The sequence below is a fragment of the Pimephales promelas genome, chromosome 1 (assembly GCF_988280905.1).
Source record: "Pimephales promelas chromosome 1, fPimPro1.hap1.1, whole genome shotgun sequence".
Lineage (NCBI taxonomy): Eukaryota > Metazoa > Chordata > Actinopteri > Cypriniformes > Leuciscidae > Pimephales > Pimephales promelas.
Window position 1 is genome coordinate 27,871,557 of NC_142769.1, and position 14,409 is coordinate 27,885,965.

At 37.9% G+C, this 14,409-nt stretch overlaps 1 protein-coding gene across 1 annotated transcript; it reads right to left on the reverse strand.

The window, feature by feature from the left end:
• Positions 1-902: 902 nt before the first annotated feature.
• Positions 903-14,409, reverse strand: gpt2 (glutamic pyruvate transaminase (alanine aminotransferase) 2). Its single transcript, XM_039692826.2, has 11 exons — positions 13,804-14,409; positions 12,053-12,142; positions 9,186-9,294; positions 8,787-8,917; positions 8,465-8,708; positions 7,748-7,827; positions 6,923-7,059; positions 3,801-3,975; positions 3,455-3,610; positions 2,896-3,008; positions 903-2,342 (listed from the first exon to the last, which is right to left on the reverse strand). Exons 1-11 carry the CDS (start codon positions 14,110-14,112, stop codon positions 2,243-2,245), a joined length of 1,644 nt encoding a protein of 547 aa, XP_039548760.2. The 5' UTR covers positions 14,113-14,409; the 3' UTR covers positions 903-2,242.

Here is a 14,409-nt window from a genome sequence, read left to right on the forward strand (position 1 = left end):
GCCTGTGGTGGTTCTATAGACGTTCTCTGCTGTGGTCTCAAACATCATGCTGATTTAAAATGACGTAATTGGCTGCAAAGAACACCAGAGGGCAGTGCATCCTAATGTTACACCATTGATGCGATGGCATCGTCAGCAAGTGTTGTCTCTGCAGGTCAGAGTAATGGGTGTGCAGAACGGCCTTTACACTTGGTTGAAAAAGATCTCTGTTCCACACAAAGGCGGGCCATTAACTTAAAAGCTATTGGCCAATAGATTAAAAGAAAGTGACAAATCCAATTTAGTCAGCCCAAATCCCTTCTTTAGCTGTAATGCGACAATGATCCACTGCAAAAATATTAATAATCAAATACTCAAAAATATTAAAATTAGTATATGAAGAATACAAAAGTCTCTTAAACATGTTTTGTCTCTGCCTATGATTGCATACGATAGCAAAAATGTTATAGAAGCAGTAATTTCTACTATATTACTTGTAATACAACTGTGATTTACAATGTTTTTAGGCTATTTTCAGTAAAGGTGCATGTAAACTAAAAACATCGGTAAAGCTTTAGTTTAGAGTTCAATTCTCACTATTAAGTAGTTGTATAACAGCATGCATATTACTAGGATATTGGCTCTACTGATAAAGCACATATTAATGCTTTATTCTGCATGACCTGATTCTACATCCCTAATATCTAAACTTAACAACTACCTTACTAACTATTAATAAGCAGTAATTAGGAGTTTGATGAAATAGTTAATAGTGAGAATTGGACCCTAATCTAAAGTGTTACCGAAACATCAGTGTGTCAAGGAGAAGCTCCTTTCACCAATGAAAAACCTTTTCAGGTGCACTTTTTTATGTTCTTGCATTCTGACAGAACTGACAATTGAAAGAAATGAGACTCAAGTGATTAACAGTCTTCATAACTTTATTATTCAATCAAAAATACTATATACAATGTTAAGGTTGGGCCAATTTTCAAAAATCTGTATAAAAAAAAATTTTACATAAACAAGCTTTTTAAAAAAAAAAAAAAAATCAATATTACAAGCTATTAATGCATGTAGGAAAACTCATTTAATTAAAAGTTCACAGGCATGAGTAAAGGCACCTCATATGAAATAAGTTTCAAGAAATGCATGAGAGTGCATGAACAACCTGGCTCGTGAAGTTTTAGATCAGTTTGCCAACTCTGGGTTTCATGTTCAGCACCCATTCCGATACCCCTGTTTCGTTATCTCTTAATCGTCAGCAGAAGATAGAAGTGAACACGGACTCTCTCATGAGAAATGAATCGTAAGTCTCACTGTTTCAAAGCATGTGATTAACTGTACGCTACTGATGTCACAATTTGCACATGCCATGTAGTTATTCATGAACTCATGATCAGAGTCCGAGTTGACAGAGCAAGGTGATGATCAGCATCATGGTATAGGATTTTGTTTAATAGTTTAAAATAACTTTTAACAGCAAAGCAGAGGAAATAAAGTACATCAGTAAACGATTACAAGCCAGATATGCTTCATGTTTTCACCCTAGTCACACTCACAATCTTCCACAGAAGCTTAACTTGTGACCAAGCTTGTAATTTTGTCAAATAAAATGTTTATGTACATTGCATAGCAATGAGTGCAACTAAAGATGAGGACAACAGAAACATCAAAAGTCCCTCCTTGTAAACTTTCCAGAAAAATGACCTAGGTACTGTACCTAGTACCTTCAGTGTTATTCACATCACAACCCACCCCCTCTTCCTGAACTGAAATGGCCAAATTTGCATCAGGCAAAATAGTTGTGAGTATTTCAAATAAGGTGCTACAAAAGAATTTTAACTGAGTGCATCTCAATCTTGCCAAAACTCATAGCTCAGTTTCAGGTTTGGAAAGTCAATAATAATTCATATTTGTAACTGAATCTCATGTATGATAGAACGTGTCTATTAACCCAACACCCTGCTGCAGAATTGTTGAATTGAAAATGATTGACTAAACAAAACAACAAAAATGTAACATTCAAACAGTGTTGCATGTCTGAACTAAACCGCTAATAGTTCCCCAAAACTCATCCAGAAACCATTTCCCAAAATTATTAGTATTAGTAAACAAGGCTGTATTTCTTGAAAGCTCATTAAATCATGATTCAATTGAAAATAAAAACCATTTACAAGATACTCAACACTACCTTTACGGTTTAAATGTGTAGTTAGTGTGCCATCTTATGTTTTCCAAATCAGGTCACATCTCTCTGTAGCTACTCCAGAGCAGAATACTCTTTCAGGAAACTGATGTGGAAATCTTGCACTTTGCCAAGAAGTACCTTTAGCTTCTCTGTGGATGGCAAGATTGTCATCCTGAAACATAGGCAAACATACCAAACATAAAGTGCAAACAAGTTAGTGTTGCTGGCTTATACATCATTAATAACACAGGTGGCAGTAACTATACACAGAAAACAATATCACATAATAACACGTTATTTTGAGTATTGGGAGAAGGTGAATAGTTTTCAATAGAGCAATGTTTTTATCCTAAGGTTTAAGAACCAAAGTTGAAGTAACAACAAAACATGACGTTTTAGTGTAAAATCTGAATGGTGACTGATTTACATTCAAATCGTAGTGATACCCAATTATTGGAAATGCAAAGCAGCAAATTAAAAGAAAAGTTGTTATTTTTTTGCAACTGGATTAGTAGCTAGTGTAGGGTTTGGGACTGCGCATGTCTGTGGAGCCAAGAGCAAGACTGAATAGTCACATGACAGGTGAAAATAAACAAAACCAACAAACAGTGCCCATGACAAAAATAACAACTCAAATGGTGTACTTCCAGGGGGTCATGTCAAGAAATCACCTAATATCAGATAAAATGACTGCATCTGTTTAAATAACAAGAGTATCAGTTTACCTGAAATGATATGTTCCATCTTTCTGTCCAAAGCCACTACCAGGAACAACACAGATCCCCTTCTCCTCCAGCAACCTCAGGCAATACAGCATGTCAGGCTGCATTCCTAGACCCTGCCGAACCAAACAAGTCAGATTTAACACCTCAGTGACAGCTCAGACCTTTCCTTTTTTTTTTAAGTTTTCGAGTTGCAGAACTCATCCGAGTAGAAAAAAATAAAATAAAAAGTCAAGCATGATTCAGTAACAAAAGGTTTCTTCTGCAGCAATCTACCAGTCTGCATGAAATGTAGCTCTTACACATAATAATATTTATACAGTTGGATTTAGTTAACCATTCGTGCAAGATTACTGGGCAGACAATGTTGAACTAGTAATACTATACTATATTGCACCACCCTTCCTAATCAGATAACACACGTTGATGGTGATGAAAGAAGTTAAGAGTTTGAACAATGTGGAGTGCCATGGAAAATAGCAGACACCAGGAATCCCGGTTCTAAAAGCAATAATACTCCACCAGAGAGCTCAAGTTCTGCTTAAGTAAGAAGAGCATTTGCCTTGGCTTCCTCCACTGCCTTAGGAGGGATAAAGATGCGAGGAAAGGCGTACATGGCCCCCTGGACAGGATTACACTTGATTCCTGGAACCGCATTCAGGATCTGCTCAGTTAGCTTAGCTTTTTCTGCTAAAGCACCCAGCACAGATGATTTCTCCTGATAGGGATCAGAAACACACCCAGTCAAAACCAAACCTAGAATTTCTTTAGGACTGTTCATGTAATAACATGAACTGATGCATAACAAATACACGTTTGCATACTTGAAACAACATAACAATGAAGTTACTGTCAGTGTCAGCACACAATGTGTTTTACTTCACCAGACACTAGACTACATGACTGACCTGGTGGAACTGTTTGAACGAAGGCTCGTCTGGTTGTGGAGGGTTGACAATGACATCCATTGCAGCCTGGCCAGCCAGGGGGGGGCACAGTCGAACTGATAATAGCTTTACCAGCTGGGCCTTGACCTCAGGATCCATATTGATCACCTCCATATATCCACCCCTGAAGCCACACCTGTGGAAGGACATGGTCACATGAGTTCTCTGAATTATCAGACAAGGCTGCCACAGTTAATAGGGCGTAAAAAAAAAAATAGTTTGTTTCCGGTTTCCGACCGACCCTGTCAATTTATGTGCGACCCAAAATTATTTTATGAGCTTGGGGAAGAAATAATAAAAATTAAATAAATACACAAATAAAAAAATTTGAGGCGAACTATAAATTTACGTTTTTGTACAGCTCCGTCTTTTTATAGCACGCGATGCAAGATGCATCTTGTCCTCCAGCAATCTATTAACAAACGAGGCAGATATCGTTCGTCAAACTGAACTATAGGCTAATACATACTATACAAGTCTTTTTTTTTTGTAATTTAGGATATTTTTATTCATATTCGCTCACATACAAATACATGCATTCATAGGCATGCACACACCACATACTAATACCTCCATCCGCCTAGTTTTATTAAAAATCATCCCAAAAATTCCAATCATGATCCCAATCCCATCTTCTGCTGTCTATCACTTCTTTCGCCATGTATTTGTTCGTTTCTTTCATTATTTTATGCAATCCAAAACACTCTAACCTGCCGCGGTTCGTATCTCTAGAGCCCGTCTAACTTGACCGCTTTTCCGGGACAAATGGATTTTTGAAGGACAAGTAAAAGAGAATTTTACTCGCCCCAACGGACAAGTAGCCTGATTAGAACATCAATAACAAACAACAAAATAACTAGGGAATCACTAAACCGAGAGAATGATTCTGATTTTATTACATTTATTGCAAGTTGCGATCGATTGTGGATAATAAATGTAGCAGGCCTACTGTATTACTGATGGTAAGGTTGCGCTGTTGACGCTCGCGTAGAGAAATCTACACACATGAGCGGAGCACACACACACAGTTAACAACATACTCTGCCTATAAAAAATCTAAATGTGGAGTTTTTATATTTTAACATATGTTAAGCACTAAGCAGCCTCAATTATTTTTCCTGAATACCATCACGATTGAAAAAGTGACATTGATTTCCTACAACAGTTCAATAAACAGTTAAGATTAAGTCACTTACTGTTTATAAGCAATATTGGGTGTTTTTGTTCCATTTCAGCAGCGAAAATAGTTCCAAAGAAAAGTCACAGCAGAACCACGACGCATCTCACAGGAACTCATCCTGTTTTCATTACTGAATGATTCAGCATTTTGAACGAATCGGTTGAGTCAAAGATTCAATGACCCATTCATAAACATCAACATCTGTCTCATTCTTGAATGAATCAACCGTTTGAACGAATCGTTTGAATTAATGAATCAATAACTCACTCATTTATACGGCCGCCTGCCGCCACCTATTGGCAGTTTAGTGTTATGTTTATAAGTAGCCTAGTATAATTCTTTCCAATATTTCTTATTTGCACATTTAAATCAATTTCATAACATTATTTTATGAAATTGTAATTTTTCATTGTAAATGATTTAATTTGATCAGCCCTACCTAGGGTAACAGTATGCTTCATCTTTCATTTTAAATTCCTAAATTTGATCAATAAATTCAATTATTTAGAATAATAAGACACTATAGGGCATTTAATAATATTGGTGGAGGAGATGCTCTTAAAGGTGCAGATATTACAATATGCCTTTTTAAATATCAAAGCTGATTGAACACTGATGAGAATATTGCTTCAGAATAAAAAATAAATAAATTTTAAAAATCCGGACAAGCAACTTTTTACTCAGACAAGTGATTGACAGATTTACTTACTTGTCTGGAGGACAAGCACGTGAAAAGGCTTGAGGGGATAGTTCACTTTGATATTTTTAGTTTTGACCAAAAAATATCAAAATTGAAAATACTGCAGAAACAAAAACACCTACATCTATCCCTTGAGGTAAGCTAAAACATATCAAAAATAATTTTGTGAACTATCCCTTGAATTTCCTACCCATCCCTTGCTGCCACTGAAAAAAAAAAAAAAAAAAAAAAAAAAAATTCCCTACCGACCCATGACCTCAACTGACAACCAACCGGAACCAAACTTTTTTTTTTTTTAGGCCTAGCCAAAATATAATATCTGTTATATTTGTACACCCTCCCACTCAGACTCGACGCTCACACGGGTTGCCAGATTGAGGACACGCAACAGGAACGAGCGGAATTGACAATGAAAGGGGCCGGGCGAGGAGAGTAACACACTGTAAATTGATCAGTTGATTTATGATGATGAGTTTGTACCACGTTTTAATATGCTCCAGTTCTTAGAGATTTCTAGAAGGGTGCCGAGGCTTTTAGGTCGGGTAGACTCTGCGATCTCTGACCTAGTTTGTTTGCTGGCTTCCATGCCTGCAATACACTTTGTTTTCTGGCAACTGGCAAACCAGGGTGTCGAAATACTATTGGGTAAATTGTCAGTGGGCGGGATCACACAGACCAAAACAAAAACACACATTCTGACACAGAACGCAAAGTTCAAAGTAAAATAACTTTGTTTTTCAAAGAAACAAGTATGTGAACTCAATATTTTGGAAACATGCTATGGTATTTTTATGCTTTAGTAGTCAAAAACTTACAGCATCTTTAATTCTTTCTAGTCAGCCAACATTTGGCATGAAGAACTTTTAACTACTAGTCTCAGAGGAACGAGTTTTAACAAAGATTTAATGCATTTAATCCAACAATGCCTCCGGCCAAGACACTAGACTGCCTTTAAATTCCACCAGTCCAAGCTGTCCTTACAAATACTAATAATTAGTCACTGAAGGTGGTAGATCTTTCCACATCACATCTATTTATAATTGCAAATTACAAAGCCAGACGATGTCTAAATATTTTTTCAGGATACTATAGTTATGTCATGTGAAAGTGTGTGAAAGGTCAGTGAAAGCCGATATTAAGGAGGCCATCTCAAATTAAGGCACATGTTGACCCCTGTGAATGTACAAGGATAGGGACACTCACTCTCCCGTGTAGCCTTTGGAAGTGGAATGGAAGGAGGCAAGCTCCACGCTGTTGAAGTACTCAGGACCCATCTCATATAACACCTTCTTGAAGGAGTGGAACTGACAGTCAGAAGCGTACACGTTGTCCTGATACACCTGCCAGCAAAAGCACAAACCAACACCGAGAACACAATTGAACATAAATGTACACTAAGGTTCAAACTTTTGCAGTCTGTAAGGTTTTTTGTTGCTTCTGAAAGAAGTCTTTTATACTCTTCAAGTTGGTTTTTATTTGAGAGAAAACAGTAAAAAAAAAAAAATAATAATATTGTGAAATATAAATTATTTTGTTTAATACATTTAACGTGTCTATTTCTTACAGTGAAGGACAAGCTGAATTTTCAGCAACGTTTTCCCTTCAGCATCACATGATCCTTCAGAAATCATTCTAATATGCTGATTTGCTGCTCAAGAAACTTTTCTTATTATTTCTAAATTTGTGTAAACCATGATACATTTTAAGATTCTTTGATGAATAGAAGGTTAAAAAGAAAAGCATTTTGCATTTCCTCTAGGATTTTTTCCAACTGTGGTGGCAGGCCTATTTCCACAGGGAGGGGCCATCGCCCATGGCTAATTCCCACTGAACCTACCCAAAAGTATTATACGCTTAATATGCGCATCCCGTGTGCAGAATGATGAGCTTGAAGCAACATAGAGTCATTGCATGCAGCGCTTCGCATTGAAAAATACAGAAAATCTTACTGTTCCCAAACTTTTAAACATTTGAACTTCTAATTCGACTTTCCAATTCAAATGGTGAAAGCAAAAGAGCACAGCTTACCTCGTCTGACATAACAAAAAGATTCTCCTCATAAGCAAAGTGCAAGACTTCTTCGATGCATTTTTTACTCTGGACCTGACCTGTAAAGAGTAAAGCGAGACATACATCAAACCTAGCATGATGCATCTTGAAGTGCCACATTTTAATAGAGTCTCATCAGATTTTGTCCAAACACATGCTCTGAACCTGAAGTGTCTAAAGAGGTGCTAAAGCTGTGTGTGAAATCAGTAAATTTGGTCACTCATTTACTATTTACTATACAGTGAATGGCACAGGGTATAGGGAAAAGAATGTGTAAAAATGCTTTCCATAAAAGCAAAACACCTGGTTTTGCATCAGCATGACTTGAAATACCACAGTACACATCACTCCAGGCAGAGACAAGAACAGCCCAAGCTGGAGCAAATCACAATCACGTATCCAACCCATTTGAATTCTACACAGAATATTATATATTCTAGAGAAAAAATTCTATATTCCACAAGCGAGTTTCAGTTTCTGTTCCTTACGCAAAGTTATCAGCTTCAGAAGACTTCAAAATCAAATGTATGCAATATTGCATCATATGTATGTATTATTAGATCTCATCAGCATCATCACAAGGGATCATGACTGGAAAAAGAACACGCACTTCTTTCCACTGCACATGCTATTGGATCCAAACTGCCACGAGGGCATTGTTTCCTAGCACACAAGATAGCTTTACAATTTACCTACCAGTAGGATTGCCAGGGTTTATGATGCAAATGACTCGGGGTTGGCAGTGCTGTTTGGCAGCCTGATAGGCTCTGTAAAGTTCATTTATGTCCAGGGCCCAGCAGTTGTCCTCATCCAAGTAGTAGTTGACCTGTACTGCAGCCATCTCTGAGATTGCAGCAGAGTAAAGTGGGTACTGAGGAATGGGAATCATCACACCTGTCCGAGAAGAGTCTTTCCCAGACACCAGCAGCCGCAAAATAGTCTTAAAAACAAAGTTTAGGTAAACGAGTAAGCACTCATGGTCAAGTCTCTGATTGATTGTAAATGTACAATTAATTACCATAATGCCATCACTAGCTCCAGTAGTGAGGTAAATGTTTTCCCAGTTTGAAGAAACTCCATCTCTTTGCTCTATGAATGTGGCAATGTCTTTGCGGATGTGCTCTATACCCTGGCTTGCACTATATGACCCTGTGATAGAAACGCATGCGTTAGCACAGTAGCACTTACTATTGCAAAACAACCCTCAATAGAACAGTGTTGCAATCCAGGTCTATTGTTCCCCAGCTTCGTGAGAACTACATGATCTGCAATTGCAAACCATCATGCATGCTTTCCAATCGCTTCAGAGCCATGTTGTAAACAGTTCTGTATTTTAACTTGATCTTAACTATCTGATTCAATGGCAAGGTCTTAACCAGTTTCAACAACACGTCCTCAAAGGAACAAATGCACACACCGAGACTGTATCCCCCGCAGCCCTGCAGGATACGCCGTGCTCTCCATTTCGCATCCTCTGGGAAACTAGGGCTGTCCATCAGCTCAGGGAACGTGCAGAGAGCCACCACCTGCACAAATGAACAAATGCAGATAAAACGTTCTGTTATTTGTCTGTGGTCAGTAAGTTGCATGATGTTATATTGCCACTTTAAAAATGTATTGTGTTCAGGAACAACTGATGTAAACTCCCAATGCTACGAGAGATTCCGATTTTTCTGCAATATTTCTAACTGTCGATCACAAGAAATTATAGTTTAACAAAATGGTATTTACTATATTATATTATATATATATATATATAATATATTAACTATACTGCCCTACAAAGCAAAAAGGCAGTAACTACGCAGAGTGCAGAACTGAGAAAAATGACTTTTGCTAGGGCTTTTTGCAGTTATTGTACAAACGACTACCATTTTTCTCTAAAACGAGACGCATTTAAGATAAGATGTTTTGTCACATAACAAGGGATCCCTTGAATGTCATTAAAATTGTAATAATTAATGCTTTTCCAAAACTGCAGTTACTGCCTTTTTGCTTTGTAGGGCAGTATAGAAGGCATAACATTGTAGTATATTATATTAAAACAATGATTTAATGAGTTCCAAAAGCTTTAAACATCTTTCAAGTAAAGGTGGATCGTACCAATATTGCTTTTTCCTGTTGTGGGACACTTCCTCAAGATTTAATTCTCACTATTTCCATATACTGCGTTTCACTAAAAGTTTTGGTGGCCACCGACACTAAATGGAGAAGAGATGCTTGCAATCCATGATAATGAAATATTGAAAACAATTGATTGCAGTTTATTGCATGGGATTTCAGTTATGATTCAGATTCCGATTGTGTTGCAAGGAGAAAATTTAGTTTCAATGAATTTTCATTATTTATTCACATTCAATTGGTATATAGGAAAATGTGTTTGTGTGACTTTGTAAGCACACTGAATGGGGATCAGGAACTCTTCCCAAGGCCAGATGGCTGGTGGACTGCAGTCCCTCGCAAGTTTCCAAGCCATAATAACCCATGCGGGTCAGAGGCAGCTTCCCTTTTGCTCCATTTTCTTCAATGTTGACATTAGCTTGAAAATCATATGACCACGGCAAAAGTAGAAAGGTAGACCATGCTGGTCAGAGTATTGCCATGTCCCAATTCTCATACTATTCTTCCTAAACGGTATTCAAAATTAGAATTAGTACGTCACAAATCCATGCACACACTAATGGTTAATATTGCCCACAAGCCATTGTGCATTGGACGAGGATTCAATTAGAACTACAAACACAAATAAAAAGTGCTAGAAAAACTAAAAACATGGCAGATGTGCGAGTCCGACGGTTAAGTAGAGAGGTTTAGATTAAGTGCTTTGAGTGAATAATAATCAGTATCTCACCAGACGAAAATATATATTTATTCAATGTTATCCACATTATATCCACATAACTTTTATCAAAATAAATACATTTTTTGGTCATTAATCATTATGCAAAGACATGAGGAGAATTCTCTGCATGAAAGACTAACTGGCAGATCAACATGTCACACTTCTCTCTGATGTGATAGGAAATTAAATTCAATTGAATTTTAACTGAAACAAAAAGACTGACAGGGCAGTTTAAATGGTGACAGGATACACAGAACTAATATGTTTCAAAGCTTGCCTACTATTCTGCTTCACACTCAAGGTATGCACTTATTCACAGTACACACTTTTAGAGCATAGTATAAGAGGTGGAATTGGGAAGCAACATTATGACTATCATGCTAGCATAAAAAGCTGTGTCCTGTTGGTTCAAGCAGCCGTTCCAGGTCATCACTGAAGCTTTTGTTCAGCTCATAATGAAAGGCTAGATCAACTCTGACTAAACTAGACCAAAAATAAGAGACAATCTTCCACTGGAATGTACAGTGTGATCCAAAACTGTGAGTGGACAACAAAAGCTGCTTTTCTTTCAAGCCACTGGAATCAGACTCCCTATTAACATGAGTACGCATTTTCTTGCTACAAGGGTCTAAGATTAATCTGGTTTCTAAGGGTGCTTTCACAATAGCACCTCTGGTGAACACCCGGGTACAATTGACGTCAGAGTTCAGTTCAGGATGATGTGAAGGTTTTTTTTTCCCTGAATCGCGAACCGTACCTGAGTCAGCCTAAAAACTTGGTCTGGGGTATGATTCGTGTGAACTATAGTACGGTTCGCTGCGGATTTGAACCCAATCGTACTAAATTGCAGAAGTGAACAGCTTTTGATGATGTAGGTTTTGATAAAACTGTGTGTTTGTGTGCATGTTCTCAAAAGACAAGTGTGATTGACTTACTGCAAGCAGAGAGAGTGTAGATCTAATCTTTACTCGCCTTCAACAGAAATGGACTCCCGCATTCTTCAGAAAGTTTGCAGTACACTCGATGCAGAAAGACGCAAGAGCTGTTATGTGTTAACACTTTGAAAACCGGTTTCTCCTGTGTAGTCCTTACCAAGTAACAGGGGTAACAGGGTAGCTGCTGCTTGGATGCAAACGCACCGCGGTTCAGCCCCAAATAATGTGAATGTGAATGCAATCAAGTGGGGACAGGGGGAGAGGGGAGCAATCAAACTCGCATTCGGACCAGGCAATTAGTGTGTGAAAGCACCCTAAGATACCAATCCTTAAGAGTCGTGTAGTTGTAGGGAGATGTACTTTACGAAGCATTGATGTTAATGTTTTGCTACATGTTGGCAGTCAACAGTTCAGGGGAATGAGTTATGCAGGTTTTAATAGTTTGCTTAATTTAATGCCAAAACAACTTCATTAGAGATGAAAAATAATGTGTGCATTTGTGGTTACCTGTCTAAGGAAGGTGATTGGTTGCTGTCCCATGGCATGTGCATCACCGATGTTGGCTTTGATGACCTCGGAGAAGGGTTTTGTACCACCCTATAAGAGAGTAAGAGAGAAAGGGAGGAGCCCATTGTATGAACAATACTTCTAAAGGGCCATAAGTCTTGGCTAGAATCCATGTTCCAAATTAATCACACACTAAACAGACCTGCCCTCACATGCAACAAACAGCTTTAGGGAAATGAATGATCGTGTCTCCCAAACTGCAGTGAAAGCGGATGTTTGTCTGGACACGTTTAATAAATAAATGTCGGAATATAGGTGTAAAGACTGTGCTACATTACACAGAAATCTGTAATGTTGTGATTGTAAAATCAGGCTCAATATTATGACCTTCTACAGAAATTAATTATAATTTGCCTGTGACTTTCAATGTCTTGGATTTTATGTCACTGTGTAGTCCTCATTCTGTATCATCTAGTCTCATGCTAAGGCATGGCAAGTTCAACCGTCAATGAAGGACACGTTATGCCTTGTCAAATGGTTGAGAAGACACCTGTTCATGGGATATAAATATAGCTCTTCCTAAATGCTCATCTGTCATTGCTGAGCATGCAAGCTCAAACTAACTTCTGCATCATAGTAAAGAGATACGTAATAGTACTGCTGAATTGTCAGCTTCACAGCAATCAGACATCAGAAAGTGGACTGAAAGTCCTGTTCCATTCAAAGCAACTGTCATGGACACAAGAAGAAAGGAAAGTGGAAAAATCAAAATGAGCAAAGTCACTTTCCACAGAGTACATTTGGTATGAAAAGCAGTATCCCCAGGAGCGTCTTCAGATCGTTTGAGAGAATAGTGTAAATTAGAAGTATTCTCACAGCCAGTTTGAATATTTACTTTATTTATTTATTTAGTTAGTTATTCTTTTTTCCCCTAAAATTGACATTTAATCCTACCAGTAACATTTGTGACCAAAATTTACTTGAAATTGTTGCTATATTTTATGTTATAAACTTTAAATGAAAGTTCTGTCTGTTTTATTTACAGGTGAATAATGAATTTCAAGATAGCTTGTGTAAATGGCCAAGGCTGCATTTCTCAAAAGCATTGCCTAAGACGACCATAGAGACCATTGGTGGAAAATGCTTCTCTTTTGGGAAATGCAGCCTATTTAACGTTACACCAGCTATCTTGAAATCCAGAGTGGTTTCTGGTTTATTCCTCTGAAAAAAGATCCGTGTCAAATATCCAGAAATGGAAGCATGTTATAAACAATATTCAAATAACCACCACAATTTATACATATAGGCTTAGGCTAATATTCAAATGAGTCCGAATAATCCTAAACAATCACTCAGTAGTCAGATTAGTGACCAATGAGAACAAATATATAGGCTACTCATATTAAAAAAGTAGTTAAAAAACAAACAGACAAACAAAAAAAGTTTAGCCTATTGAAAACGAAAAATGTTTAACGATTGTTAGCAACTTTCTTTTGGGTCTAACAAAATATTTTTGACTGTATTTTGCAATTGTGCAACAAAATAAAACCCATTTCACTTTTCACTTTTTTTTTTTAACTTTAAAAAAATATATACGTTAATAATTGAGGTATCCCAAACCCCATAGGCTGGGAATAATTGAGATCAAGTTAATTAATCACATACACATTTCCAAACATGTACCTCTTGGATGCTGTACTTACTTCGGAGCATTAGCTAAGTGTAAAATGGGAATTTGAACATTTTCTCACCTCTTCCAAGCATCTCTCAATCTCTCCAGCTTTGATGACGATGGGTCCTCTCACGGCGTACTCCACAGCCTTCACCTGCGGGTTCAGTGTGCCCATAGTCAAACTCTTCTCCCGCATCTTTCCGTCCAGGCGCCCAGCAGACACTTTAGCCTCGGCGGTGCTGAAGCGCATTTGACCGTACTTCTCCACGGACGGACCTTGAGATTTGTGTCTTACCCCGGTAAGTGATGATGTTAGTGTCAATGGGGTAAACTGATCGAGAGCTCCGGCGATCAGTGACCGAGCTGCCAGTAACTGCAAGCGATACATGTCGGCAGATTGAGGAAGTCGTGTATCTCCGGTGAACCGTTCAACAGCTCGATAGAGAAGGATGCGCGTGAGTGAAGGGACGCAACTTTAAAAGATACTGTAACCGTTGTTTTAACCACCAGTTAGGACAATTAGGGCAAATTTGACAAATAAAAACAAAATCACTTCCGAAAATGCTTCTTCTGTACAAGGCCGATCAGCATTCTCAAGTGCTGGACTGCATTACTCGCTACCTCATCCTCGCCTACTACCATCCACCCGCCAATCTTTATGCGCTCTCTTTCAGTGCGATCATGT

What these genes read in the sequence shown, in the direction of transcription:
- gpt2 (XM_039692826.2), bottom strand. Translation starts at nt 14,112, where the DNA reads ATGTATCGCTTGCAGTTACTGGCAGCTCGGTCACTGATCGCCGGAGCT. An exon ending in TCCAAAGGCTACACGGGAGA is followed by an intron (nt 3,976 to 6,922) that starts GTGAGTGTCCCT and finishes GTCCTTCCACAG; the next exon opens with GTGTGGCTTCAGGGGTGGAT. An exon ending in AGGCAGTGGAGGAAGCCAAG is followed by an intron (nt 3,009 to 3,454) that starts GCAAATGCTCTT and finishes TTGGTTCGGCAG; the next exon opens with GGTCTAGGAATGCAGCCTGA.